Here is a 26,664-nt window from a genome sequence, read left to right as displayed (position 1 = left end):
CCGTGGGATGTGCAGGGATTTCTCCGGGGACGCGGGGTGGGGAGCGGGGAGAGAGAACTGATGTAGGGGAGGGCTCAGAGGCGTTTTCACGGGAAAAACACATGTAAGCTGGATAGCCCTGGAGGAGCAGGAGTTCTCCAGGTTAACAGGAGAGGAAAGTGAATTAGGGCTGCAGGGAACGCACGAGACACAAAGGGCGGCAGGGGCGCGGGCTGTGAGCAAAAGGTTCAGCTTCAGTCGCCCCGAAGGGGCAGCGCGTTGAAAGTGGGACTTGAGCAGGCGACGACAAAATACTGCCGAAACGCACAGACCACCCGGTCCATGTTTTAAATGTCAGGTTGGTTGGTGCGTGGAAGGAAAGACACAGGGACGGTTATTGAAAAGCGCCGCGGCGGGAGAGGAGCTCGGCTCTTAGGGGTCAGGTGACCCCGCACCTGAATCCCGCGTGCTGGGACTCTGGGCGGAACCACTCCCTGGGGGTGGTGGGGAGGAGAAACCTCTTCTCTCCGAGCCCAAATCCACGGAACGAGCTGACACCCACATTTAACTGCTCCTCCTGCCAGGCTCATGTGTTTAAACTCTGTTCCGCCACCAGTAACCACTGCCGCGCGACTCCCGTTCCGGGCACCACTTGCTGCTCCTCGGTCGCCCCCGTGCCCGCGTGTGGTACGGCCCGACCCGGCGCCCGCGGCCCGCGCGCTTCCCACGGCCGGGCGGGGGTCGGCCACCCGCGCTGGATCCAGCTGCGCGCGGAGGACGCGGCGCCCGGGCCCCGGCCCACGGCCGGGCGGGGATCGGCCACCCGCGCTGGATCCAGCTGCGCGCGGAGGACGCGGCGCCCGGGCCCCGGCCCACGGCCGGGCGGGGATCGGCCACCCGCGCTGGATCCAGCTGCGCGCGGAGGACGCGGCGCCCGGGCCCCGGCCCACGGCCGGGCGGGGGTCGGCCACCCGCGCTGGATCCAGCTGCGCGCGGAGGACGCGGCGCCCGGGCCCCGGCCCGCGGGGTCAGCCGTGGCCACAGCCGCAACACCCCTTCCCCGCCCGCAGCCAGTCCCGCTCCAGAGCTCTCCGCCGCACCCGCACCCGCACCCGCACCCGCACCCGCGCAGGCGCCCAGGGCTGGCCCGGGAGCCGGAGCTGCCCCGGGACCCCGGGCCTGCTCGGGACCCCGGGCCCGCTCGGGACCCCCTGCTGGAGCTCGCCCGGCCTGCCGGGCTCGGGCCGGCAGAAGCCCCGTGCGCCTCCGCATTCTCGGCCGTCCAGGGGATGCTCAGTCCGTGTCTGAGAACTCCGACGCCCTGGGGGCCTGGGGCGGGTGGCAGGACAGCCCTGAGGGCAGGTCCCCGTCGGGTCCAGGCGCCCCGCCTTCTCTGGTACACAGGCCCACCCCTCCACCCACCCCCATGCTGTCACTGGTCGCGGTGCCTGTCTTTCCACCCCTTCTCGTTCCCCCTTCTAACCTTCTCTGATTTCCGTGGGCCCGTGAGGTCCAGGGGCCGCGCGCCCGCCCCCTCCGTTCTACGCGCCGGTTGCTGGCAGATCCGCCACACTGCGCCTCCCTCCCAGTCCACAACTGCCACAGCCTCTTGACTGGACTCCCCACCTCCACTCCTGCCCTTCCAGGCCCCTCTGCACTCAGTCCAAATAAGTTTTCTAAAACGAGTGGCCATGCCACTCGTCTGCCTAAAACCCTTCAAACAGCTTCTCATTGGCCAAGGGTAAGCTCCAGCCTCCCCAGCACGGCCTTTGCGACCTGGAGCTTTGTGCTCCACCCACGCCCCCTCCTGTCTTGAGAGGGCCTCTGGGCCTTTCCGTGCTCTGCCTGGGCCTGGCTTCCCTTCTTTGCCAGGCCAACCCCCACTTGGCCTGCAGAGGCCTTACCTGGTGGTCTTGCTCCTCTGGGAATCTGGCCCAGGCTTGCCAGGCTGGGTTGGATGCCACAGCTCTGACCCCTATCTGCCCTTCACACTTGCTCCATCATAGCCCATGTTGTGCATTATTGTGACTTTTTCCCCTAACTGACTTCCCGCTAGACTTGAGCTCAGTGCAGGCTGGAACCAGGCTTCCTCGATGCTCACTCACCCCAGTGCCTGGCTCAGTGGGGATCAGGACACCTTGATTGAGAAGGTGTGATGGAGGAATGCTGAACCCTGGGGTGCTTGCTGGTGCACTGCAGGAGCTGAGGGTGGGGGCAATAGAGGCGTCTGGAAGGGCCAGGGGAATGAGGGCTGGCCTTCTCCCACCCCCAGGCTTGCTAGCGGAGCCAGCCTGCAAGTGGCTGAGCTGTCGGAGGTGCTGGTGCTCAGCATGGAGAACTGTGCCCGGCAGCAGAGGGAGGTCACCCAGCGGCAGAGCAAGGTTGTGTAGCTGCAGCACTTCCGACAGTCAGTGGGTAGAGGTGTGGGGCACTCTGCCTGGGACCCAGGCCCCCTTCTCCCTGCCCCCGCCACATGGAGCCTTTGGCTGCCACCAGGTCCAGTGTCCTTCTCCATGCCAGAGTTAGAGTGGGAGAAGACCTCAGAGAATCCCTTGTCCTGTCCCCTCATTGCCTCAAGGAGAGACCAAGTTCCAGAGAGGGTCACAGAGTCTTCCAGGAGCTAGGCTTCATTTCCCCGCTTCCCACACACACTTCATTTGGCCTCATTTGCCATGACTTTTTTTTTTTTTTAATATTTATTTATTATTATTATTATTTTTTAAATTACATTAAAAAAAATATATGAGGTCCCATTCAACCCCACCGCCCCCGTCCCCCGCTCCCCCCACAGCAACACTCTCTCCCATCATCGTGATACATCCATTGCACCTGGTAAGTTCATCTCTGAGCATCACTGCACCCCATAGTCAATGGTTCACATCATAGCCCAGACTCTCTCACGTTCCATCCAGTGGGCCCTGGGGGGATCTACAGTGTCCCGTAATTGTCCGTGAAGCACTATCCAGGACAACTCCACGTCCCGAAAACGCCTCCACATCTCATCTCTTCCTCCCGTTCCCCACACCCAGCAGCCACCATGGCTACCGTTCCCACACCCATTCCACATTTTCTCTGTGGACATTGGATTGGTTGTGTCCATTGCACACCTATGTCAAGTGAGGGCTTAGATTCCACATGGGTACTGGATGCACTCTTCCCGCTTCTAGTTGTAGACACTCTAGGCTCCATGTTGTGGTGGTTGACCTTCTTCAACTCCATGTTAGCTGAGTGGAGTAAGTCCAATAAGTCAAAGTGTAGGAGCTGAAGTCTGTTGAGGCTCTGGGCCTGGGTGTCATATTATCAGTCCAGAGATTCAAATCCCCTACATATATCTTAAACCCAGCACCAACTACAATTCCAATAAAGTAGCATGCAAGTCTTGTGAAAAGAGATCCCCTCTGAGTCCATTTCCATCACGCAGAAACACCAGCTCCAAAGAAGGGCCATCTGTCATGGCAGTGAACCCCTTCTGCCATGACCATAGAACCCGTGGGTCTCTTTATCCCTCAAAAGAACCAATACCTGGGGTTGTATCTACCTTATCTGTCTCTTAGACTCTGTTCAGTTGTACATAGGGGTATTCCTTCTGACAACCTCCAGACTCTTTTTTAGAGACTCACAGCCTTATAATCTCATTTCTCCTTTCCATTTCCCCCTTACATTAGGTCAAACCGCTTCCCGAAGTCATGTTATTATATGTAGATAGGTATATTCTGCTGTTCCGCATTGAATCTTTAATTCAAGGTCATTTTCTAGTTGCTTCTTCAGCTGGTATGTGGTAGTGATCCCTCGGTGCCAGGGAGGCTCATCCCCGGGTGTTGTGTCCCACGCTGGGGGGAATGCATCACATCTACACGCTGAGTTTGGCTGTGAGAGTGGCCACATTTGAGTAACATGAAGGCTGTCAGGAGGAAACCCCCAGGCACAATGCTACTCTAGGCCTTGTTCTTATTGCAGGTGCATAGGCTCAAAAGTGTAGCCATTAGTATCAAGAGCCCACTGTTGGGCCCTCCTTCCTTCCTGGTTTTTGCCGTTGCACCTGGAGGATTGCCGCTGCTCTCCCAGGGCCCACAACAGTGACCCCCCGGCCAGGAGCCCAGTACCCCCCCAGCTGTTGTTTTTAATTGTTTCCACTATGAGTATATATAGACATTACCATATACCCTGGGCATATGCCCTGTATAACTCCCTGTCAACCATATATATCCTGTCAATAACATCCCATATCAGTATTCCTCCACTGCCATTGTTGAACCACTCTGTGATCCAAAACTTCCCGTAAAGTGAATCCCAACATAATGTCAGCTTCAGAAGAGTCTTAGATCACCAAAATTCATATATACAATATACAGTATTTCCCCAGATCCACCATAAAACCTTTTCCCTTCCACAGCAATAATCTTTTAACTTATTCATATTGACTTTTTTTTTTAAGGAGGTCCCGGGGATTGAACCTGGGACCTCATACATGGGAAGCTGGTGCTCAGCCACTGAGCTACATCTGCTTCCCAGCCATGACTTTTTTTTTTAAGATTTATTTTTAATTTATTTCTCTCCCCTTCCCACCGCCGCCATTGTCTGCTCTCTTGTGTCCATTCGCTCTGTGTTCTTCTATGTCCGCTTACGTTCTTGGCAGCACCAGGAATCTGTGTCTCTTTTTGTTGCGCCCTCTTGCTGCATCAGCTCTCCGTGTGTACGGCGCCAATCCTGGGCAGGCTGTGCTTTTCTTGCGCAGAACAACTCTCCTTGTGGAGTGCACTCCTTGCACATGGGGCTCCCCTATGTGGGGAACACCCCTGCGTGGCATGGCCCTCCTTGCATGCGGCAGCACTGTGCGTGGACCAGCTTACCACATGGGCCAGGAGGCCCTGGGTTCGAACTCTGAACCTCCTATATGGTAGGCAGATGCTCTATCAGTTGAGCCACATCTGCTCCCCAGCTGTGACTTCTTAAAGGGCAGCCAGAGACTCAGTACCTGAGAAGACTTGCTGGAAGCCGGGGTTACCCAGGAGTGGGGGCTCACTGGTGCTGAGTTGTTCCAGTGTGGGGATGAGGCTGCGAAGCTGCAACAGCATCTAGCATTGGAGAAAGAAATCCAGATGGAGCTCCAGGAAGACGTGAGGCTCCCTCGGCTTCTGGCCCAGCCCTGGCCTACCGTGGGAACCCAAGGCCCTTGGCAGCTACCTGTCTCAGGAGAGGACAAGCTCCTTGCAGTCAGGGACTGAGTCTTGTCTCTGCACCCTCTGCTCAGTTGGGGTCTGAGTAGATCCTGCATGTCATCGTTTGGGTCTAGAGCCTGGGCCCCTCAGCCTGGCCCCAGGGGAGAGGATGGGAAGGTGCTTGGGCTGGGTGTGCCTGGGGACGGCGTCCCAGCAGCAGGCCTGGGGAGGGACACCTAGTGTAGTGTGGGGGCCCAGGAGAAGGTAAAGACCCTCTGCCAGCAAGCCCAGGTGTCCACTGGCTCCATCACCCACTCAGGTGAGCCCTTCCCTGGCTGCCCACCTTTCCCAGATACACTGCAGGGGTCAGGCGCCCCAGCCTCCACGTGCCTGTGTGTCTCTGCCTTGCTGGCTGATTTCTATCCTCAGCCCCTTGCTGTGCCTGGAAGTGTGGGTGGGAGTCCTATGGGGGTCCTTTGGTAATGTCCCCTGGCTCCACCGTAGGTGTCCCTGGCTGAGCAGCTCAGGACATTTGTAAAGAGGATTATGTCAGGTCCTGGGTTATTTTATGGAGAGGTCTGTTGCTGGGACCCCCAGGCCCTCGCCTGACCCTGACTCCCTGCCTCCGTCCTGGGCAGCAGCCTTCCCGGGGTTGCGCTCCTGCTCCTGACTTTCCCCAGTGTTCCTCCTCCCAGTACTCCTCCCTTCTGCTTCCTTACGCCCGCCGTGTTCCCTGCTCCTCCCCTTCCACGCAGCACCCTGGTCTTTATCAGCATGGTCTTGGGTCCTTTCTCCCTGGGATCATTTCACCCCAGAATTTTTTTGCACGATGAGACCCCAGGGACTTTGCTGTTTTGGCTTCCACCGCCTCTGTACAACAAAGGCTCTTTTTTTCTGTTGAAGGAATTATGAACCAACAGAGGTGAGCTGACCTGGGGATTGCAGCACCTGCTCTCACCTTTCAGCAGCCAGACAACCACCTGCAGGTGGTTCTGCAGCCCTACAACCCCAGAGAAGGCCCTGCTGTTTTCCTTCAAACATGCCCCTTAGGTTTCCATCTCATTTAAGTCTGCTCCAAGTGGGACTGATGCCTTCCTTTTACCTGACCTGGGGCTGAGAGAACTGAGCACTGGCCTAGGAGCTGGTGTCATCTGGGGCTGAGTCCCAACTTGCTTCCTTTATTGGCTGTGTGTCCTCAGGCAAGTCACTTGCCCTATCTGAGTCTTACTAAAATGGATTGGTTCCTATGGCAACTAGCTTTGAGGGTGGGTTGTAAAGGTTAAATACCGAAGGAGAAAGTGAGAGGGGCTATCAGGGGGCCTGTGTTTGAAGCCGTGAAGCCAGTACCCAGCACCCCTTTCCCCTGGCTGGGGCAGAGGTGGGGAGCAACCATCAGGGTCTGTGTGCCGAGTGGGGCAGGCGGGGAGCTCAGAGGGGCTGGGGTGGGGGGCGGGCGTGGTGGCTGGACTCCCCTTCTTGGTCCTGTTTGCGGGCGCTGTCCTAGTGGTCGGGGGCTCTGGCGGGGGTGGACTTGGGGGACCTGGAAAGACTTGCCTGCCTCCCAGATAAGAGCTGGGCTACAGTGAGCCCAGCAGGATGGGGTCACGGGGGGGTGGGGTTGCTGCTGGCGGAGGACTCTGTGGCGGTGGGAGAGCTCATGCCTGCCGAGGTTGGTGCCTGTGGAGACGGGCCCCGGGGAGGCGAGGCCAGCTGAGGGGCAGGCGGCGGAAGAGGCCGAGCTCGTGGGAGAGGAGCCCGAGTCCCGGGAGGAGGTGAGCTGGGCCTGGATGAGGCAACGTGGACGAACGTGGTGACCTCAGCCCTGGAGGCTGGAGGCTTGGCCTCTCACACCTGGGCACGAAGGATGTGCTTCAGCCACTGGGCGACTGGCAGATCACCCATTACAGGTGGCAGCGGAGGCGGAAGGTGCTCCAGAAAGGTGAGTGCGCCGCTGGGGACCTCCCTTCAGCCTCCCAGACAAGCTGCAGGTTAAGCTGATGAAAGGCGAGCCCCCTGCCCGTGTGCTGATTTGCATGGAATTTGCATATCATTTGCACAGGCGCCTCAGGTTCCTCTCAGAGAAAACTATGGCCTCAGTGCTCATTTATGTGGAATTTGCATAGGATCCCAGCTCTCCACTCCCTTTTCTCCTGGGGTCTGGGCAGGGGGTCAGGGCCGGGACTGCAGCCCTCCACTGCGCCTCAGCTTCCTGTCTCTGCCCCCCTCCTTCACCCACCCCCAACCCCTACCTGCCCCATCCCAAGGCTCCCCAAGCCTGCAGCTGGGGCAGCAGCAAGTTTGAGGACAGGATCGTGGAGAAGTGGCCCAGGGTGCTGACCCAGGACTTTCAGAAGCTGGAGGAGGACAGGGTCAACCACCCTCCTGGGCCTGGGAGACAGAGGGACCTCCTGGGGTCCTCCAGGCCACCGGAACAAAGGCGTCTGCCAGCAAGGGCAGCAGTCGGACAGTCCCCTACGTGCGTCTGCGGGTGGACTTAGGGTCTCCCACAGGGTGATGGGGAGCGGACAGGCTCTCCTCTCACTGCTAGAAAGCCCCAAAGGGTGCAGAGCTGCACCTGCTGAGTGCAGGCCTGGAAGTCAACGGCGATTTACTGACACGTGCGTTGGACCCTGAGCTAAGGCTTTACGTGGGTTCTCTCCCTTAGCGCCCCATCCCTCTAGGTAGGAATTGTTGTTCCCATTTGTTTGGCGAGCAAATTGAGGCTCCGCCAGCTAAAGTAACTCGTTCACAGCCACACAGCTAGGACTAGCCCATTCTCTTCTCTCCTCTGCCGCGGCACCTTTCCTGGCCCGTCCCTGCCCTCTGATCCTGTCCTGGTGCCTGTTGGCTCCTCCTTGCCTGCTCCTACTCGGATGGCCCCGTGGTCACCACTGGGTGGAACAGCGCTGGCCTCACCCAGGCCTCCGTGTGAGATTGTACAGGTTGTGAACTGGACGGTGACCTCTGGCTGGGCGGGGGGCGACCTGCATGAGTACGGTGGCGGCCCTGTCTCCTTCAGATACAGCGGCCCAGGCCAGGCTCAGGCCAGGCTCAGGCCTGCAGTTCACGGCGCCCCTTCTCGTCCAGGCTTCGTGTTTCCCAGCAGCCTGCAGTGGCCCCACAGACAGCACGAGGCTCCTGCCACCGCCTCCTGGCCAAGTCCCAGCTGCCCCAGGCCCTCCTTCCCGTCCTCTGAACTGGGACCCCATGCCTGCCACCAGCCCGCCTCTGTCCTGATGATCCTGGGCTGGAGCTCGGGGGCCCAAGCCTCGCCCCTCTTCAGGCACAGGCTGCAGGTACCCGGCTCCATCTGCTGCTGGCGCAAAAGCTGCTGCTGCTGGGCCTGGGCCAGGGGTGCAAGAAGCCCTGGAGGGACCCCTGGCCACCAGACCCAGAGCTGAGAGGAGTGTGACTGAGCTGGGGGGTCCTCAGGCGCTGAGTGTAGGAGATTATTCTGAGTTCCCCAGCAATATGCCTTCACCCCCCAAATTCAAGGTGGCTCCCACATCCTCAGTGACATTGACTCTCCTTTCCAGTCTCCCCTTTCCCACCCCTTTACTTGTAAACAGCTGGGGTCTGGGGCTCAGAAGACCCCATCGGCACCTGCCCTGCTCCCCACTGCTTCTCCGTTGCGTGTTGCTTTCAGTTTGCGTATGTGCTGGAGCAGGAAATAAAGAACCTGTTTGTACCTGGCCCAGCCTCCATCTGTCTTTCTTAGAGAGGGTGTGTGTGTGCATGTGTGCACGTGTGTGTGCATGCATACGTGATGCATGTGCCTAGATGTGTTTTGGTGGGGCAGAATTGTGGAGAGAGCATGGGCTCCAATATTGAATTTATTAAATACACCATTTAATCATTTCAACAACCGCTGTGGGGGTGTGTGCTGTTGTAAACACTTGCCAGGGATGAAACCAGCCAGAGGCAGCGTAAGTGATTCTCCTGAGATGTAGCCGCTGGTTCTGGAGTTGGGATTTGAACCCACATCCTCGGGACGCCAAAGCCCGTGTTAAGGCAGTCTCCCTTCCTGGATCCTTTCTGTTCCCGGGAGTCTGCCCTAGCGCCGTGGCTGTGAGGGCGGGGGCAGAAGCGACAGTCACCTGTTGTCCTAGGTTGAGTCTCCTGAAGCAGGCCTGGAACAGTGTTTGAGAACAAGACCTTTATTTGGAAGGTGATCCCAGGAAGCACTCCAAGGGGAATATGGAAACATGATGAAAAAGGAAGCTAAGGAAAAGCAGTTTTAGGCAGCTGGGGCTCGATCCCACTGGAGAACACTGGGAGAAAGTGTAGACCTTTGCAACTCAGAGTTTGGTCTGTGGAGTAGCCTCACTGAGATTTTCAGATATGCACATGCTCAAGCCCCATCCCCAACATTTAGAGTCAGAATCTGAGTTTTCACAAGGTCCCCAGGTAGTTTGGACACATGCTAAAGTTTGAGACACACCTATATAAACCCAACTCAGTCATCCCACCTGAGTGGTGAGGAGGCTGGGGCGTTTGTCCTCCAACTCCCATTCCTCACTGGCTGAGGGCTGCTCCTGGGGGCACTGGCCCTTTGACTCTTCTGGCCTGCCCTGTGCCAGGGCTGAGAAGAGCCCTTGGGCAGAGAATAACTGGTGCTGGTAGAAGAACACTGTGGGCATGCCCCGGAATGGCGAGTGCCAGAGGGTGGGCGGGCTACCGGCAGTGTCCACTACAGTCCACCCCGGTACCACGCAGAGGTACCGTGTTGAGCTCACACTGGCCTGGCATTGCATCTTTCTTATAAATTTTTATTTTTAACAAATCGATTTTATTGAGACATGTTAATAAAGCATACAATTCATCCAAAGTGTACAATCAGTGGTATCTGGTATAATCATATAGTTGTGTATTCATCACTTCAATCATCATTAGAGCATTTTCATTATTTCAATAATAATAATAAAAAACAAACTAACAAAAAAATTCTTCACCCCTCGATTTCTCTGTGCTTCTCCTGCTGTACATAGCTGCTATTTCTGGTTATTCTTGCACAATTATTTATTTATTAAGCAATTTTATTCAGGTGCATTCATATACCATACAATCTAGCCAAAGTCTGTAATCAATGGTTTTTAGTATGATCACAATGTTGTGCATTCATCACCAAATAAAGCTTTAGAACCATTTCATTATTCTAAAAAGAAAAACGCCATACCCACTAGCAATTTTTTCCTAGCCCTGAATAACCACTAATCTAACTTCATCTTTATAAATTGATTTATATTTACATTTTGTAAAATGGAATCATACAATATATGTCTGACTTCTTTCACTTAGCCTAATGGTTTTATTTTGGTCTGATATTAACATCTTGTAGCGTTAACACACATTTGTTCAATTTCAAAGAAAAATGTTTTTTTTTTTTTTTTTAAGGTCTCACATATTTATTACTGAATCAATATATTTATGCCAAAGCACAAAAATAACTTTTTCTTCTAATAAAGTCCAACTGTTAAGAAAGAAAAGGGTCTCCTCCAACAAGGTGTAAGTGAACTCAATACAGCGTAAACATGTGAGTTATTACATGTGCGATTCCTTACAGACCCAGCTTGGTTCTTCTCCAATGTCTTCTCTTGGAGTTGTACCTGATTTTATTGCCAGTTTTCATTCGAATCCACTGAGGAATGGGACGATTCTGTTTTTGTTTCTTGGCCAGGAATCGCTTGATTCTAAAAGTCTTATGAGAAGACATGGTGAAGCTTGAAGTCAAACGCACACACAATGGCGGAGGAAGAGAGAAAGAGCGAAAAATGGTTTTATATATGCAATTTTATCCATGTTCATAGTTTTTTTTTTTTGAGGTACCAGGGCTGGCGATTGAACTTGGGACCTTGTATGTGGAAAACTGGCACTCAACCACTGAGCCATATTGGTTCCCCTGAGTTAATTTTTTCTTTTGTTTGCTTGTTGTTTGTTTTTTTTTGTTTTTTGTTTTTAGGAGGCATTGGGAACCAAACCTGGGGCCTCATGTGTGGGATGTAGGCGCTCAACCGCTTAAGCCACGTCCTCTCCCCCCATATTTATATTTCACATGCAGTTTTACTATACTATACTGTTCTATATTACATTTTTTATCTTTCCTTTTAATCATATACATGACCTTAGACTTTCCCTTTAAGCCCCTTTCATAGCCACATAATAATACTGCTAGTTACAGGCAGTATGTGTGGAACTTTCACCATTTCTATTCATTTCCATAGATTAACACACATCCTTTATACCAATTTTGCACAAGTTAACAATCAGCTTTCCATTCTCTAACCTCATTCTAATTTCTGTTGACCCATATTCAAGTTAACTCCATGAGATTACACAATGTATTTAGTTCATGGGAGTGCAGTCGTACAGTATTTGTCCTCTTATGTCTGGCTTGTTTCACTCAACATAATGTCCTCCAGGTTCACCCGTGTTGTCATGTGCGTTATGACTTCATTTCTTCTTACTGCTGCATAATATTCTGTCATATGAATACATCACAGTTTGTTTATCCATTCATTGGTTGATTGTCTCCAACTTTTGGCAATCACGAATAATGCCACCATGAACATGAGTGTGCAGATGTCTGTTTGTGACACTGCTCTCAGTTCTACTGGGTATATACCTAGCAGTGGTATTGTCAGATCATATGACAACTCTATATTCAGCTTCTTTAGGGACTGCCAAACAGGCTGCCTCAGTGGCTGTCCCACTCTACAGTCCCACCAACAGTGAATAAGTGTTCCTATCTTTCCACATCCTCCCTAGCACTTAGAGTTCTCTGTTTTTGTAATAGTGGCCATTCTGATAGGTGTGAAATGATATCTCATTGTAGCTTTGTTTCATTTTTTTTTTTAAGATTTATTATTTATTTCTCTCCCATTCCACCCCCCCCGTTTGTCTGCTTTCTGTGTCCATTCGCTGTGACCGCTTCTATCCTTACCAGCGGCATGGGGAATCTGTGTTTCTTTTTGTTGTGTCATCTTGTTGTGTCAGCTCTCTGTGTGTATGGTGCCATTTTTGGGCAGGCTGCACTTTCTTTCGCACTGGGTGGCTCTCCTTATGGGGTGCACTCCTTGCGCATGGGGCTCCTCTATGTGGGGGACACCCCTGCATGGCAGGGCACTCCTCGCACACATCAGCACTGCGCTTGGGCCAGCTCCACATGGTTCAAGGAGGCCCGGGGTTTGAACCGCAGACCTCCCATGTGGTAGGCGGATGCCCTATCCATTGGGCTAAGTCCGCTTCCCTCTCATTGTAGCTTTGATTTACATTTCCCCAATCGCTAATGGTGTTGAAATTGTTTTCATTTGTCTTTTGGCCATTTGTAATTCTTCTTTGGACAAATGTCTGTTCAAGTCTTTTGCCCATTTTTTAATCAGTTCATTTATCTTTTTATTGTTGAGTTGTAGCATCTCTCTTTTTTTTTTTTTTGGAAGGTTCTCAGGGCATTTTATTTCCTCTTTCTTTAAGAATCTTCCTCTCCCTCAGTTGATTCCTCAATCCCATCTAATAGCAAGAATTTGTAAAAGCAAAATCATACCAGGTTCACATTTTCAAGGGAAGCAGGAAGGGGCAGCTCAGGGCACCATGAAGTAAGACAGGGCCGTGGACGCTCCACACCCAGCTCTCCTGAGCAGGACGGTCGGTCGGGGCAGGGAGCACAGGTCAGTGTGGAGGACGTGGGGGGCAGGAGGCGAGCTACCTCCACATCCTCCAGTATACAACGGGAATGCAGACACACAGGTGCCAGATGCAGGAAGGAAAGTCTTCACATCCCAAAAGAAGGGGGTCTTGAAGTCACACGAGGGGCATGAACAGCTCTAGAATCTCTCTGTCCTCCACAAGACAGCTTTGTCATGCTCTAGAAGCCACGAGAGACTCATCAGAGCCCTGGGTACTGTCGCTGGAAGCAGGCTGAGCATAGCTCCCTCCTTTTCTACTGAGCTCTTCCTCCTCCAGATCAGAACTCCAGCCACCACGGACACTCCAAGGATGACCAGGGCAGCCACGATTCCCACGATGAGGATGGGGGACTGGGAAGGCGGCGCCCATCTCAGGGTGAGGGGCTCAGGCAGCCCCTCATGCTGCACATGGCACATGTATCTCTCTTCCTCCCCAGAAGGCACCTCCACAGCTGCCCACTTCTGGAAGGTTCCATCCCCCGCAGGCCTGGTCTCCACAAACTCCATGTCCTGGGTCTGGTCCTCCCTGTCCCGCTGCCAGGTCAGCGTGATCTCCGCGGGGTAGAAGCCCAGGGCCCAGCACCTCAGGGAGACCTCATGATCAGAGATGGGGTGGCGGGTCACGTGTGTCCTTGGGGGGTCTGTGCGCAGCAGCGTCTCCTTCCCGCTCTGCAGGTGGTTCTGTAGGTCCTCCATGCAGGTGCCCTCCAGGTAAGCTCTGTAGCGCTCTGCATCCCCGGCCTCCTCGAACTTGCGCTTGGTGATCTGAGCCGCCCTGTCCGCCACCGTCCAGGAGCGCAGGTCCTCACTGAGGGCGATGTAGTCGACGCCATCGTAGGCGTATTGACGGTACCCGCGGAGGAGGCGCCCGTCGGGGCCCAGGTAACCGCTGTACATCCTCTCTGTAGCATCTCTTAATACGTCATAGATATTAAACCCTTATCAGGTGTGATTTTCAAATATTTTCTCCAATTGAATTGGCTGACCTCACCCTTTTGACAAAGTCCTTTGAGGTGCAAAAGTATTTAATTTTGAGGAGGTCCCATTTATCTATTTTTTGTTTTGTTGCTTGTGCTTTGGGTGTAAGGTCCAAGAAACCACCACCTACCACAAGATCTTTAAGAGGCTTCCCTATATTTTCTTCTACTAGTTCAATGGTCCTGGCTTTTATATTTAGGTTTTTGATCCAATTTGAGTTGATTCTTGAATAGGGAGTGAGATAGGAGTTCTCATTCATTCATTTTTTTTTTTTTAAGATTTCTTTTATGTGTCCACCCCCTCATTGTTTGCTGTTGCTGTCTGCTCTCTGTGTCTGTTTTCTGTGTGCTCTCTGTGTCTGCTTGTTGTCTCTTTAGGAGGCACTGGGAAATGAACCCAGGACCTCCCATGTGGAAGAGAGGCGCTCAATCCCCTGAGCCACCTCAGCTCCCTAGTTTGTTGGGTCTCTCATTGTCTTTCCTCTTTGTGTCTCTTCTATTGCGTCATCTTGTTGTGTCAACTCGCCATGCCTGCCCGCTGCACCAGCCTGTCTTCTCCAAGAGGCATCGATAACTGAACCTGGGACCTCCCATGTGGTAGGCGGAAGCCCAATTGCTTGAGCCACATCCACTTACCCCTCATTCATTCTATTGATTATGGATATCCAGTTCTCCCAGTACCATTTGTTGAAGAAACTGTTTTGACCCATTAACATGGCTTTGGTAGGTTTGTCATAAACCAGTTGGCCATAGAAATGAGGTTTTATTTCTGGACTCTCAGTTCTATTCCACTGACTGATGTGTCTATCTTTATGCCAATACCATGCTGTTTGACCACTGTAGCTATGTTTCAAGGTCAGGCCGTGAAATTCCTCCCACATCGCTCCTTTTTAAGAATGCTTTTGGTTCTTCGGGTGCTCTTTCCCTTCCAGATGAATTTGGTAATTACCTTTGCTCTTTCTGTAATGTAGGCTGTTGGAATTGTGATTGGTATTGCATTAAATCTATAAATTAGTTTGGGTAAGATTGACATCTTCATAATAGTCTTTCAATCCAAGGGCATGGAATGTCTTTCCTTCTTTTTTTTTTGCTTTTTTTTATGTCTTCACTGATTTCTTTTTTTTTTTTTTTTTAAGATTTATTTAATTTATTTATTTATTTCCCCCCCTCCCCTGGTTGTCTGTTCTTGGTGTCTATTTGCTGCATCTTGTTTCTTTGTCCGCTTCTGTTGTCGTCAGCAGCACGGGAAGTGTGGGCGGTGCCATTCCTGGGCAGGCTGCTCTTTCTTTTCACGCTGGGCGGCTTTCCTCATGGGCGCACTCCTTGCGTGTGGGGCTCCCTTACGCGGGGGACACCCTTGCGTGGCACGGCACTCCTTGCGCGCATCAGCACTGCGCATGGCCAGCTCCACACGGGTCAAGGAGGCCCAGGGTTTGAACCGCGGACCTCCCATATGGTAGACAGGGACCCTAACCACTGGGCCAAAGTCCGTTTCCCTTCACTGATTTCTTTTAGCATTGTTTTGTAGTTTACTAACTATAGGTCCTGTACTTCTTTGGTTAAATTGATTCCTAGGTGTTTAAGTCTTTTTGTTGCTATTGTAAATGGAATTCTCCCCCCCCTCCCCGATTTCCTCCTCAGATTGTTCAATACTAGTGTACAGAAACATCACTGATTTTTGTGCATTGATCTTGTGTCTAAGCCACTTTGCTGAACTTATTTATTAGCTCAGATAGCTTTGTTGTGGACAGCTCAGATTTTCCTAGATATAGGACCATATCATACGCAAATAGTGAGAGTTTGACTTCCACTTTTCCTATTTGGATGCATTGTTGGGAAATTTTTGATGACTGATTCAATCTCTTTAAATGTGATTGGTTTGTTAAGTTCTTATATTTCTTGTAGCGTCAGTGTAGGTTGTTTGCGTGTTTCTAGGAATTTGTCCATTTCATCTAGGTTGTCTGGTTTGTTGGCATACAATTTCTCATAATATCCTCTTATGATTCTTTTTATTTCTATAGGGTCTGTCATAACTTCCCCCCTTTCATTTCTGATTGTATTTATTTGCATCTTTCTCTTTTTTTTCTGAGTTAGTCTAGCTAGGGTTTTGTCAGTTTTATTTATTTATTTGTTTATTTTAAAGTTAAAAATATGGACGTTTATTGAGGACACTGAGACAGTTTGGATATATGGAATGAAGATGCCTACACATTATCTTGAGAATCACCCATGATTTAAATTTAAAAATTGCTACCAGCAAGGAGATTTTATTCATCATGATGCTTTCTTTTGTTTCTTCTTTTTGTTTTCTTCTTTTTCTTCTTCAACTTCAGCAACATATTTCTCAATTTCTTCAGCATTTAAAATCTTGCAGGGTTGATCTCGCCTCATGACAACAAGCTCAATGTTTTGCCACCTGCCTGAACCATTTCCAGAGGGGCTTTGATAACCAGCTTGATGGCCAGGTTGTCCACTTCGATGGCTTCGTCAGTGGAGTTCTCCAGCAACTCACGCACAGACTTGGTGCCTTGGCCAACGGCATTGACCTTCCAGGCGTGGAACATGCCAGAAGGGTCACCTGGTACAGTCTGGGAATGCCATGACAGTCGAAACCCTCAGTGAGGGTGGGGATGCCAAACGGTCTGTGCCTGTTGCTCTCTGTGTAACGCTGCTTAGGCTGCGGTGTACCCAGTGATGTGCTCCACAGTGACTGGGGCCTCCATGTAAGCCGGTGGCTCTGGCATTCCACTCGTGCCCTGTTGATGACGATGCTGGCGTCGGCGGTGAGCCCTACAGAGGCCACACAGATGTTGTCATCCAACGCGCAGATCTTCCGCACTGTCCTCTCATCCTGCAGTTTGGCCACTGCCTTCTTCTCCACACCAAGAACAATATATTTTCCTCGAACGCCAGTCATGGTTGAGCCCTTCTTGACAGCCTCCTGCACGTACTCCACTTGGGAGAGGTGGCCGCCGGGCGAGAAGACGGTGACGATGCTGTCGTAGCTCATGGCCGGGGAGGTGCGACCACGGCTGGCTGAGCGAGCCCTGTGGCTGCTGCCTCGAAAGTGCACACTCTTTTGTGTGATCTATATGTCTTAAAAAAAAAAAAAGACATTAAAAAATATTTAAAGTGCACACTCATCCCTGTGTGCTGTGCAATTCTCCTTGGTCAATTTTATTGATCCCTTCAAAGAACCAACTTTTGCTTTTGTTTATTTTCTCTATTGATTTTTTGTTCACAATTTCATTTATTTCTGCTCTAATCTTTATTTTAATTTCTTTCCTTCTGCTTGCTTTGGGAGTGCGTTGCTATTCTTTTTCTTGTTTTTCCATTGTTCAGTAAGAGCTTTGATTTTAGCTCTTTTCTCTCTCTTTTTTTTAAGATTTATTTATTTATTTCCCCCCCTTCCCCTCCTTCTGCCCTGCTGTTTTTGTTGTCTGTGTTTTCTTCTCTTCTCATTTTCTCTCCTCTAGGATTAACCGGGATTCGATCCTGGAGACCTCTTTGGGGAGAGAGGTTCCCTGTCAATTGTGCCACCTCAGTTCCTGGTCTCTGCTGCACTTCACCTTGACTCTCCCTTGTCTCTCTTTTGATGCGTCATCTTCTTGCTGCATGACTCACTTGCGTGGGACACTGGCTCACCATGCGGGCACTTGCACAGGCACTCGTGTGGGCACTGGCTCACCACATGCGCACTCACGCAGGCACTGACTTGCTGTGTGCACATACTTTCTCTTCTTTTTCACCAGGAGGCCCCAGGGATCGAACCCAGGTCCTCCTATATGGTAGGCAGAAGCTCTATCTCTTGAGCCATATCTGCTTCCCTCTTCCTTTTTTAATATAGGCATTTAGGGCTGTAAATTTCCCTCTCAGGACTGCTTTCGCTGTATCTCATAAGTTCTGGTAAGTTGTGTTTTCGTCTGCATTTGTCTCAATATATTACTAATTTCACTTACAATTTCTTCTTTGACCCACTGGTTGTTTAGGAGTGTGTTGTTTAGCCTCCACACATTTCCCATCTACTATTGATTTCTAGCTTCATTCCACTGTGATCTGTATAATTTCAATCTTTTTATGTTTATTGAGACTCTCTTTGTGATCTAATATGTGGCCTATCATGGAGAAAGATCCATGAGCACTTGAGAAGAATGTACAAGCTGCTGCGTTTGGGAGCAACATTCTGTGTATGTCTGTTAGGTCTAACTTGTTTATCATATTGTTCAGGCTCTCTGTTTCCTTGTTGATCGTCTGTCTGTCTAGTTGTTCTATTGAATGATATGAGTGGTGTGTTGAAGTCTCCAATGATTATTGTAGAGAAGTCTATTTCTCCCTTCAGTTTTGCCAGAGTTTGCCTCATGTATTTTGGGGCACCCTGATTAGGTACGTAGATATTTATAACTGTTATATTTTCCTGGTGAATTGTCCCTTTTATGAATATATAATGGCCTTCTGTATCTCTTATAACATTTTTTTTGCCTTTAAAGTCTGTTTTGTCAGATATTAGTATAGCTACTCCTCTCTTTTTTAGTTACTGTTTGCATGAAGTACCTTTCTCCAGGCTTTCATTTTCAGCCAGTTGGTATCCCTGGGTCTAAGGTGAGTCTCTTGTAGGCAGCATATGGATGGCTCATGTTTTTTTAATCTATTCTGTCAGCCTATATCTTTTGATTGGGGCATTTAATCCATTCACATTCAATAATATTACTGTAAATGCCTTGTTTACTTCTATCATTTTATTCTTTGGTTTTCATATGTCATATCTTATTTTCATCTGTCTTTTTACTCTTTTGGTTATCCTTTCTGCTATTCTTTTTCCTATACTCTCCTCCAAGCTTCTCTCTCCTGTCTTTTTCTTTTAGGTCCTAAGGCTTCTTTTAATATTTCCTGCAGTGGTGGATCTTTTTTACGAATCTCTAGTTTCTGTTGTTTGTGAATATTTTAAACTCACCTTCATATTTGAAGGACAATTTTGCCAGATAAAGGTTCTCGGGTGACAGTTTTTCTCTTTCAGTATCCTAATTGTATCATATGACTGTCTTCTCAGCTCCATGGCTTCTGAAGAGAAATCTGTGCTAAGTCTTCCTGGATGTCCCTTGTACATGACGATTGCTTTTCTCTTGCTGCTTTCAGAATTTTCTCTTTATCTTTGACATTCGGGGTAGCATGTGTCTTGGAGTAGGTCTATTTGGATTTATTTTGATTGGTGTGTGCTATAATTCTTGGACATGTAAATTCATTTCTTTCATGAGAGTTGGGAAATTTTCAGCTATTATTTCCTCAGATACTCTTTCTGCCCCTTTTCCCTTCTCTTTTCCTTCTGGAACTCCCATGACATGTATATTGTTGTGTTTCATGTTATCATTCAACTCTCCAAGTCCCTGCTCAATTTTTCCCATTCTTTCCTCTCTTCAATTTCAGCTGTTCTGTCTTCAGTATCATATTCTTTTTTCTGTCACTTTGAGTCTGCTGTTGTATGACTCTAATGTGTATTTTTTTTAAGATTTATTTATTTCTCTCCCCTACCCCCCTCCACCCCAGTTGTCTGTTCTTTGTGTCCTTTCACTGTGTGTTCTTCTGCATCCGCTTCTATTCTTGTCAGCAGCACTGGGAATCTGTGTCTCTTTTTGTTGCATCATCTTGCTGCATCAGCTCTCCATGTGTGTGGCTGCCACTCCAGGGCAGGCTGAACTTTCTTTCCCGCTGGGTGGCTTTCCTTATGGGGTGCACTCCTTGTGTATGATGGGGCTCCCCTACATAGCGGACATCCCTGTGTGACACGGCACTCCTTGTGCACATCAGCACTGCACATGGACCAGTTCCACATGGGTCAAGGAGGCCCTGGGTTTGAACCGTGGACCTCCCATGTGGTAGGTGGATGCTCTATCCATTGAGCCAAGTCTGCTTCCCTCTAATTTTTTTTTTTAAAGATTTATTTGTTTATTTAATTCCCCCCCTCCCCTGGTTGTCTGTTCTCTGTGTCTATTTGCTGCGTCTTGTTTCTTTGTCCGCTTCTGTTGTCGTCAGCGGCACGGGAAGTATGGCGGCGCCATTTCTGGGCAGGCAGCACTTTCTTTTCGCGCTGGGCTGCTCTCCTTACGGGTGCACTCCTTGCGCATGGGGCTCCCCTACGCGGGGGACACCCCTGCGTGGCGCAGCCCTCCTTGCGCGCATCAGCACTGCGCATGGGCCAGCTCCACACGGGTCAAGGAGGCCCGGGGTTTGAACCGCGGACCTCCCATGTGGTAGACGGATGCCCTAACCACTGGGCCAAGTCCATTTCCCTCTAATGTGTTTTTTTAAGATTTATTTTATTTATTTACTCCCCCCCGTTTGTGCTTGCTGTTTGCTTTCTCTATCTGTTTGTTGTTTGCTTTCTGTGTCTGCTCATCTTCTTTTTAGGAGGCACTGGGAACTGAACCTGGGACCTCTGAACCCAGGACTTCCCATGTGGGGGGGAGGTGCCCAATCACTTGACCTACATCTGCTCCCTGCTTGTTGACTCTCTCATTGCATATCCTTATTGTGTCATCTTGTTCTGTCTCTCGTTGAATCATCTTGTTGTGTCAGCTCACCATGCCAGCTTGCTGTTTTGCTTGTCTTCTGTAGGAGGCACTGGGAACCAAACCTAGAACCTCCCATATGGGAGGCTGGTGTCCAACTGCTTGAGCTGCATCTGCTTTCCTCTGATTTTTTTTTAAAGATTTATTATCCCCCCCCCCCCTCCTTTGTCTGCTCTTTGTGTCCATTCTCTGTGTGTTCTTCTGTGTCTGTTTGTATTCTCATCAGGTGGCACTGGGGATCTGTGTCTCTTTTTGTTGTGTTATCTTGATGCGTCAGCTCTCTGTGTGTGTGGCACCACTCCTGGGAGGGCTGCAGTTTTGCACAGGGCAGCTCTCCTTGTGCAGAGGCCACTCCTCGCATGGGGGGCACTCTTATGCGGGGGCATCCCTGTGGGGGCTGACACTCCTTGCATGCAGCAGCACTGCACATGGGCCAGCTCACCACACAAGCCAGGAGGCCCTGGGTATCAAACCCTTGGACCTCCTATATGGTAGGCAGATGCTCTATCTGAGCCATATCTGCTTCCCTCTAATGTATTTTTAAAATATATTTTATTTATTTAAAGATACATAGATCATACAAAATGTTACATTAAAAAATATAAGAAGATCCCACATACCCCCACTCCCCATCCCTCCTACTCCTCCCACATCACCAAACTCTTTAATCAATGTGGCACATCATTGCATTTGATGAATACATTTTGGAGCACTGCTACACAGCATGGATTATAGTTTACATTCTAGTTTATACACTCTCTCCTAGTCCATTCAGTGGGTTATGGCAGGATATATAATGTCCTGCATCTGCCCCTACAATATCATTCAGGACAACTCCAAGTCCTGAAAATGCCCCCATATCACACCTCTTCTTCCCTCTCCCTGCCCTCAGCAACTCCTGTGGCCACTCTTTCTCCATATCGTTGATAGAGTTTCTTTCATTGCTAGAGTCACAATAATTCTAAAGTAAAATACCAGTAAGTCCACTCTAATCCATATATTATTCCTTCATCCTTAGGACCCTGGGATGGTGATGTCCACTCCACCTCTAACTCGAGAGGGGGCTTAGATCCCACATGGCTGATGGATGGAATTCTTCTGCTTGCATTGTAGACTCTCTTGGTTCCCTGGTGTGGTGGTTGGCCATCCCCACCTCCCTGTTAACTGACCTGGGTAAGTCCAACAAACCAGAGAGTAGGTATTGTAACTCTGCTGAGGCTCAGGGCCCAGCTGGCACACAGTCAGTCCAGAGATTCAAGTTTCCCGAGCACACACCAACCCCAGTACCAGCCACAGGTTCAGTAAAAGTGACAGAAGAGACATGTGTAGAGAGGTCACATCTGAGTCCAACTCCATTACACTCAGGAGCACAAATTCCAAAGTAGGGCCCACTGGCAAGGCACTGAACTCCAGAGCCATCTGTCATGACCGTAAGACCTGAATGTCTCCTTAGCTGTCAGGAGTACCACTACTTGGAGTTGTATCTACTTTGGCTATCTCTGAGATCCTGCTGAGATGTACATAAGTGTGACCCCTCTGATGACCTCCCAACTCACTTTGAAGTCTCTTACCCATATAAACTCATTTGTCTATACCATTTCCCCCTTTTATTCAATGTCTTTTTCTAGTTGCATCGCCAACTGGTGCTTGGTAGTAATCCCTTAGTGCCAGGGAGGCTCATTCCCTGGAGTCATGTCCTATGCTGGGGGGAAGGTAATGAATTTACATGCTGAATTTTGCTTAGAGAGTGGCCACATTTGAGCAACATGGAGGCTCTCAGGAGAGAACTCTTAGACATCCTGCAGCTCTAGGCCTAGTTTTAATTTCAAGGACACAGGCTCATAAGCACAGTTATCAGTATCAAGGGCCCGTCATTGGACCATCCTTCTTCACTGGTCTTTGCCCTTGCACTTGGGGGATTGTTGCTCCTCCACTGGGGAGTGTGACAGAGATCCCTGGAATGGGAACTCAGCACTCCCTCAGTTGTTGTGTGAAACTCTACCCACTATGTCATTTTTTATCTCACCTATCGTGTCTTTCATTTCCATGAGCTCTTTTATTTTTCTATTTAGGTTTTCAAATTCTTCTTTGTGCTCCCTCAATGTCTTCTTTTTATTTTTTTAAAGATTTATTTATTTATTTCTCTCCCTCCCCCTTGTCTGCTCTCTGTGTCCATTTGCTGTGCCTTCTTCTGTGTCTGCTTGTCATCTCTTTAGGCAGCATTGGGAACTGATCCTGGGACCTTCTGGAGTGGGAGAGAAGTGCTTAATCTCTTGCGCCACCTCAGCTCCCTGGTTGTGGATACCCGGAGCTCAGTCCTGCTGCGGAATTCTGTGAGTCAGTGTAGAGGAGATCTCAGAGGAGCTGGGACATTTGTCCTCCCCTTTATCTGTCATTGACCGAGGATGCTTCTGGAGGCATCAACCTCCCAGCATTTCCAGCTTGCCTTGCTCTTGGGCTGTGAGGAGGCCCTCAGGTGGAGAGCCGCCGTCCTGGGGTAGGATGCTGTCCATATGCAAAGGACAATGAGGGGTTCTGGGTGAAATGGGACCAGTGGCTATGCCAGCCACTCTCCCGTCCCTTTAGGGAGTATTTATTGAGTACCTCCTGTGTGCCAGGCACCGTCCTTGGCCCTGGGGTCCGGCCTCAAAGAAGGCACGTGCGGTCCCCACCCCCAGGGCTTCCCTTCTAGCCAGGGAGGCAGACAATAAACCGGCAAGGAAAGAGGGTGCTGTGATAGAGAATGGGGTCTGTGTGTGAAGGGAGAGGAGCAAAAGGCGTGATCTCTGAGGAGGAGGCGTTTCAACCCAGACCCCAAAGATAAAACGGAACCCCCGTGTGTGGTGCCTAAGGAAGAGCAGTCCGGGCCCAGGAGCAGCAGGACAAAGGTTCTGAGCAGGAAAGAACGTGGCATGTCTGAGTAGCAGATGGGGAGAGAGAGGAGGGGCGGCCCAGCACAGGGCTGGCTCGCTGGGGCTGTGGTGTTTCATCCTAAGTGCAATGGGAAGACAACGATTTGTCCTTGTGAAGGTTCGGCGGCCGCGAGCCTATTTTCCCAGCCTCAGGTGCAGATTCTCTTCCAGTGTTAGGATCTGGGGACACGGAGAGGCCTTAGCCGTGGTCCCTGCCCTGAGGCGTGCCCGCCCTCCTCCTGCTTCAGCTCTGCCCCCAGCCAGCCCCCCACCCCTGGCCCCGCAGCACTTGACCACTGTGATCCATCGGAAGCTAGTTTATTTTGATTTGTTTTTCATGGGGCGGACGGGGCTGGGCCGGGGTGGGGGGGTGCTGGGCTCTGCAGCAGTTTCTAGGGGCGTTCATCTCCATCTTGAGCGCTGCGGCGGCCGAAGTCCATCCATCCGTATGCCGCTTCTTCCTCCTCCAGCCACGGCCCCTGCTTCTTGGACAGGTCTGAGGAGTGGGACAGGGAAGAGTCTGCCATCAGAGGAGGGTCTGGGGATGAGTGGGAGTGGAGGCGAGGCTGGGGAGGGGTGCTTGGCTTCTGGGGATGGAGACGGGGCCAGCAGGGTGGAACTGGGCCAATGCCGGCTGCTCGAGGCCAGCGGGGCCGCTTCCGGCCACTCCTACCTGCCACGAGGTGCGGGGGGGCCTGGGGCCCCAGCTGCCTTCGGTGGTGAGAGTCTGGGTCTAGGCGGTCTGGCTGGGGAGGCTCCAGGCCCCTGCTGGCCCCCCGCTCTGAGGGCGCGTCCCGCATCTGGGATGGAGGCTTCCAAGAAGCTTCGGAGAGGGCGGCCAGGGCCAGCGCGAAGACCAGCGCGTACACAGACAGTCGGTGCATCTTGTCTGCAGAGGGGAGAGGGGCCGCGCTTAAAGGTGGGGCCGACCCCAGGCAGGCCCGGAGGCAGGGGGCTGGACCAGATGGACTCCAGGTGCCTTGCTGCTGTGGGGTCTGCAAATCACCCTGCAGTCTTCGGGGTCCGTTTCTCCAGTTCCGGCCAGCTCTACCCAGGACCCGAGGCTCGCACCTTTCCTCCTCACCTCCCCAGTTACAGCAACTGCTTCTCTTGGAGAAATCAGACCCTAGGGCAATGGTTCCAAACTCTTCTGCAGAGTTAGAGGCCATGCCGGCGACTCTGTAAATGTTGAGTCTGGGAATGTAAAGTAAACTTTAAAATCGTAACACCAAAGGAACACGCACACCCAGCCGCATTAAAGACCACATGGTAACACCACGGAGACCACCAGAATAGCCACTGGTGTGGCCAGGCCCCACCACTGGTTTTGGATAATTCTTGGAGGAAAAGCTCTTCTGCCATTGTTACATAACTGAGAAATGTCCTGTGATTGCAATTAAGTAGTTAAACACACACAACACAACACTTAGCATTTGCAACTATTCATCAGGGTGAATCAAGTTTAGGGAAACTATAATAGAGAAACAAACCGGATGCTCAAACAAATATAAAATTTAAATGTTCATGTATTCCCAGGGCTCAACATTTTTATCTTGTTTTAGCCTCAGTGTTCTGAGGTGTTACCGTTATATTAAGTAAATGATATAAATTTGATTTCTTAAGAATATTTACATAAGATAATAAAAAATATTTTATTAAAAGTTTTTTAAAACAGCAACAATAGCAAACAAAACAAAACAAAAACCCAGATCTCTTCTTTACAATTATATTGTAAAATTAAAGTATCAAGTGTTACGAAATAACATCAAGCTCCTGGAATGAGTGAGAATATTTAATAAAAATAAAGATAAGCAAAACTAAAAAAAAGAATATTTACATTAATAAAATACTGCTTTTATCTGTTTTCATAATGGGGGCAGCTCTATTACATCTCCTTTGGAAGAAAGTGTTCTGCAGCTAAAGAAGCAAAGTTGAAAAATCAGACATCTAAAGGTGTGTGGTCCAGTGCCACTAGCCACATGTGGCTCTTTACATTGAAATGAATTAATATAAAAACTTCACTTCCTCAGGGTCCCAGCCACATTTCTAGCTTGGCTGTGGCTGGGGGCTACTGTGCTGACAGCGCAGATAGAGAACATTTCCGTCATCACGGAAAGTTCTTTTAGACAGGCTGGCTTACGACAGAGCTTGAGCTGTGGTTCTAGGAGCTGTGGTTCTAGGGGCAGCTCTGCCCCTAATTTGAATGACTTTGGGGGAGTCCTAATTTCCCTCTGGGGTTCAGCTTTCTCATCTGGAGGGGGAAGAGAAGTCCTTGTCCCCGCCCCCCGCCCCCGCCCCAGGGCTGGAGTGAGCATGGGGTGGGAGGCTCAGGGTCCAGGGCAGAGGGACGCTGGTTCCCACTGGCTGGGAAAGGCTGGGGGCAGTGGGGCTGGCCCTAGAGCTGAGACCTAGCTTTGCCCTGGGCTACGGGAAGGTCCCCTCCCTGGCCACATAGAGGCTGAGCCCAGGGCTCCTGTCATCCCCCTCCCAGCCTCTCCCTCCCTCCTGGGTTTTCTCACCTGCAGAGCCGGGCAGGTGGGTGCTGCAGGGTGTGGACCGGGTGCCTTCAGTGCTCTGCTCTGCCCGGTGCCCCAGGCCTGTCTTATAAAGCCCTCAAGGTGCCCCCAAGCCCTCTTCTCCAGGAAAGCAGGCTCCTCCCACCATGGGAGGGATGGGGGTGGGTGCAGGAACACCCCATCACCCCTGCCCCACCCTGCCATTTAGTGTCACCTCGCCTGTACAGGATGTGGGGGAAGGGAAGGGGTGTTGACCCTCATGGAGCAGGGTGGGGGCTCTTCAGCAGGGCCTGAGGGGCAGTGAGGACACAGTGTCTGCTGCCATGTCTTCGAGGTCAGAGACCCGGATGCTCGTCCCGCCAACTGCGTCTGTCCGGGGTAGGTGAGGTGGAAGGACCGAGTGACCTCACATTCGCCAGGCTCTGATGTTTGAAGAGCGTAAAGGGTGTGAATGTGGGGTGCTGTATTGATCCCCTGTCACCTCTGCTGGGCTCTGCAAACAGGGCGTGTGGTGGTTATCAGGGCAATGGGCCATGGGCTGATGGCCCTGCCCTCCCTGCCCTCCCTGTTCTGTGTCCTGGCTGCCTCGGAGCCCCCTGCACCCTCCTGTAACCGTGGAAACCCTCAGCGCCTCCCTTCTCCTTAGGCCTTTCTGGGCTGGCCTGGATTTGGCTGGTGCCCCCCTCCCTCCCCTACCTCCCCCAAACACCACACCCAGAGCCAACTCCTGGATGGGCATGCCTTGCCCGGCTCCTCACTCTGATGTCAAGGGGAGATAGCAATCTGCCTTCAAGCACTCACAACTTTCCAGTATGAAAATATACCTTAAAATGGATAGCAAACAGACTAGAGGTGGAGCCAAAGACGTTCCAGAAA

General features: G+C 51.0%; 1 protein-coding gene and 2 pseudogenes across 1 annotated transcript; all 3 read right to left on the bottom strand.

Annotated features, from left to right (window-relative positions):
- Positions 1-12,992: 12,992 nt before the first annotated feature.
- Positions 12,993-14,365, bottom strand: LOC101439382 (saoe class I histocompatibility antigen, A alpha chain-like; annotated as a pseudogene).
- Positions 14,366-15,717: 1,352 nt separating this feature from the next.
- Positions 15,718-16,822, bottom strand: LOC101447643 (proteasome subunit alpha type-7 pseudogene; annotated as a pseudogene).
- Positions 16,823-23,580: 6,758 nt separating this feature from the next.
- GAST (gastrin) lies at positions 23,581-25,931 on the bottom strand. Its single transcript, XM_004471627.2, has 3 exons — positions 25,792-25,931; positions 23,946-24,161; positions 23,581-23,768 (listed from the first exon to the last, which is right to left on the bottom strand). The coding sequence occupies exons 2-3, from the start codon at positions 24,154-24,156 to the stop codon at positions 23,665-23,667; spliced, it is 315 nt and encodes a 104-aa protein (XP_004471684.1). The 5' UTR covers positions 24,157-24,161; positions 25,792-25,931; the 3' UTR covers positions 23,581-23,664.
- Between the last annotated feature and the right edge of the window lie 733 nt (positions 25,932-26,664).

The sequence above is a fragment of the Dasypus novemcinctus genome, chromosome 21 (genome assembly GCF_030445035.2).
Source record: "Dasypus novemcinctus isolate mDasNov1 chromosome 21, mDasNov1.1.hap2, whole genome shotgun sequence".
Lineage (NCBI taxonomy): Eukaryota > Metazoa > Chordata > Mammalia > Cingulata > Dasypodidae > Dasypus > Dasypus novemcinctus.
The sequence above is the reverse complement of the archived record's forward strand: the minus strand, read 5'-3'. Positions and strand labels throughout refer to the sequence as shown.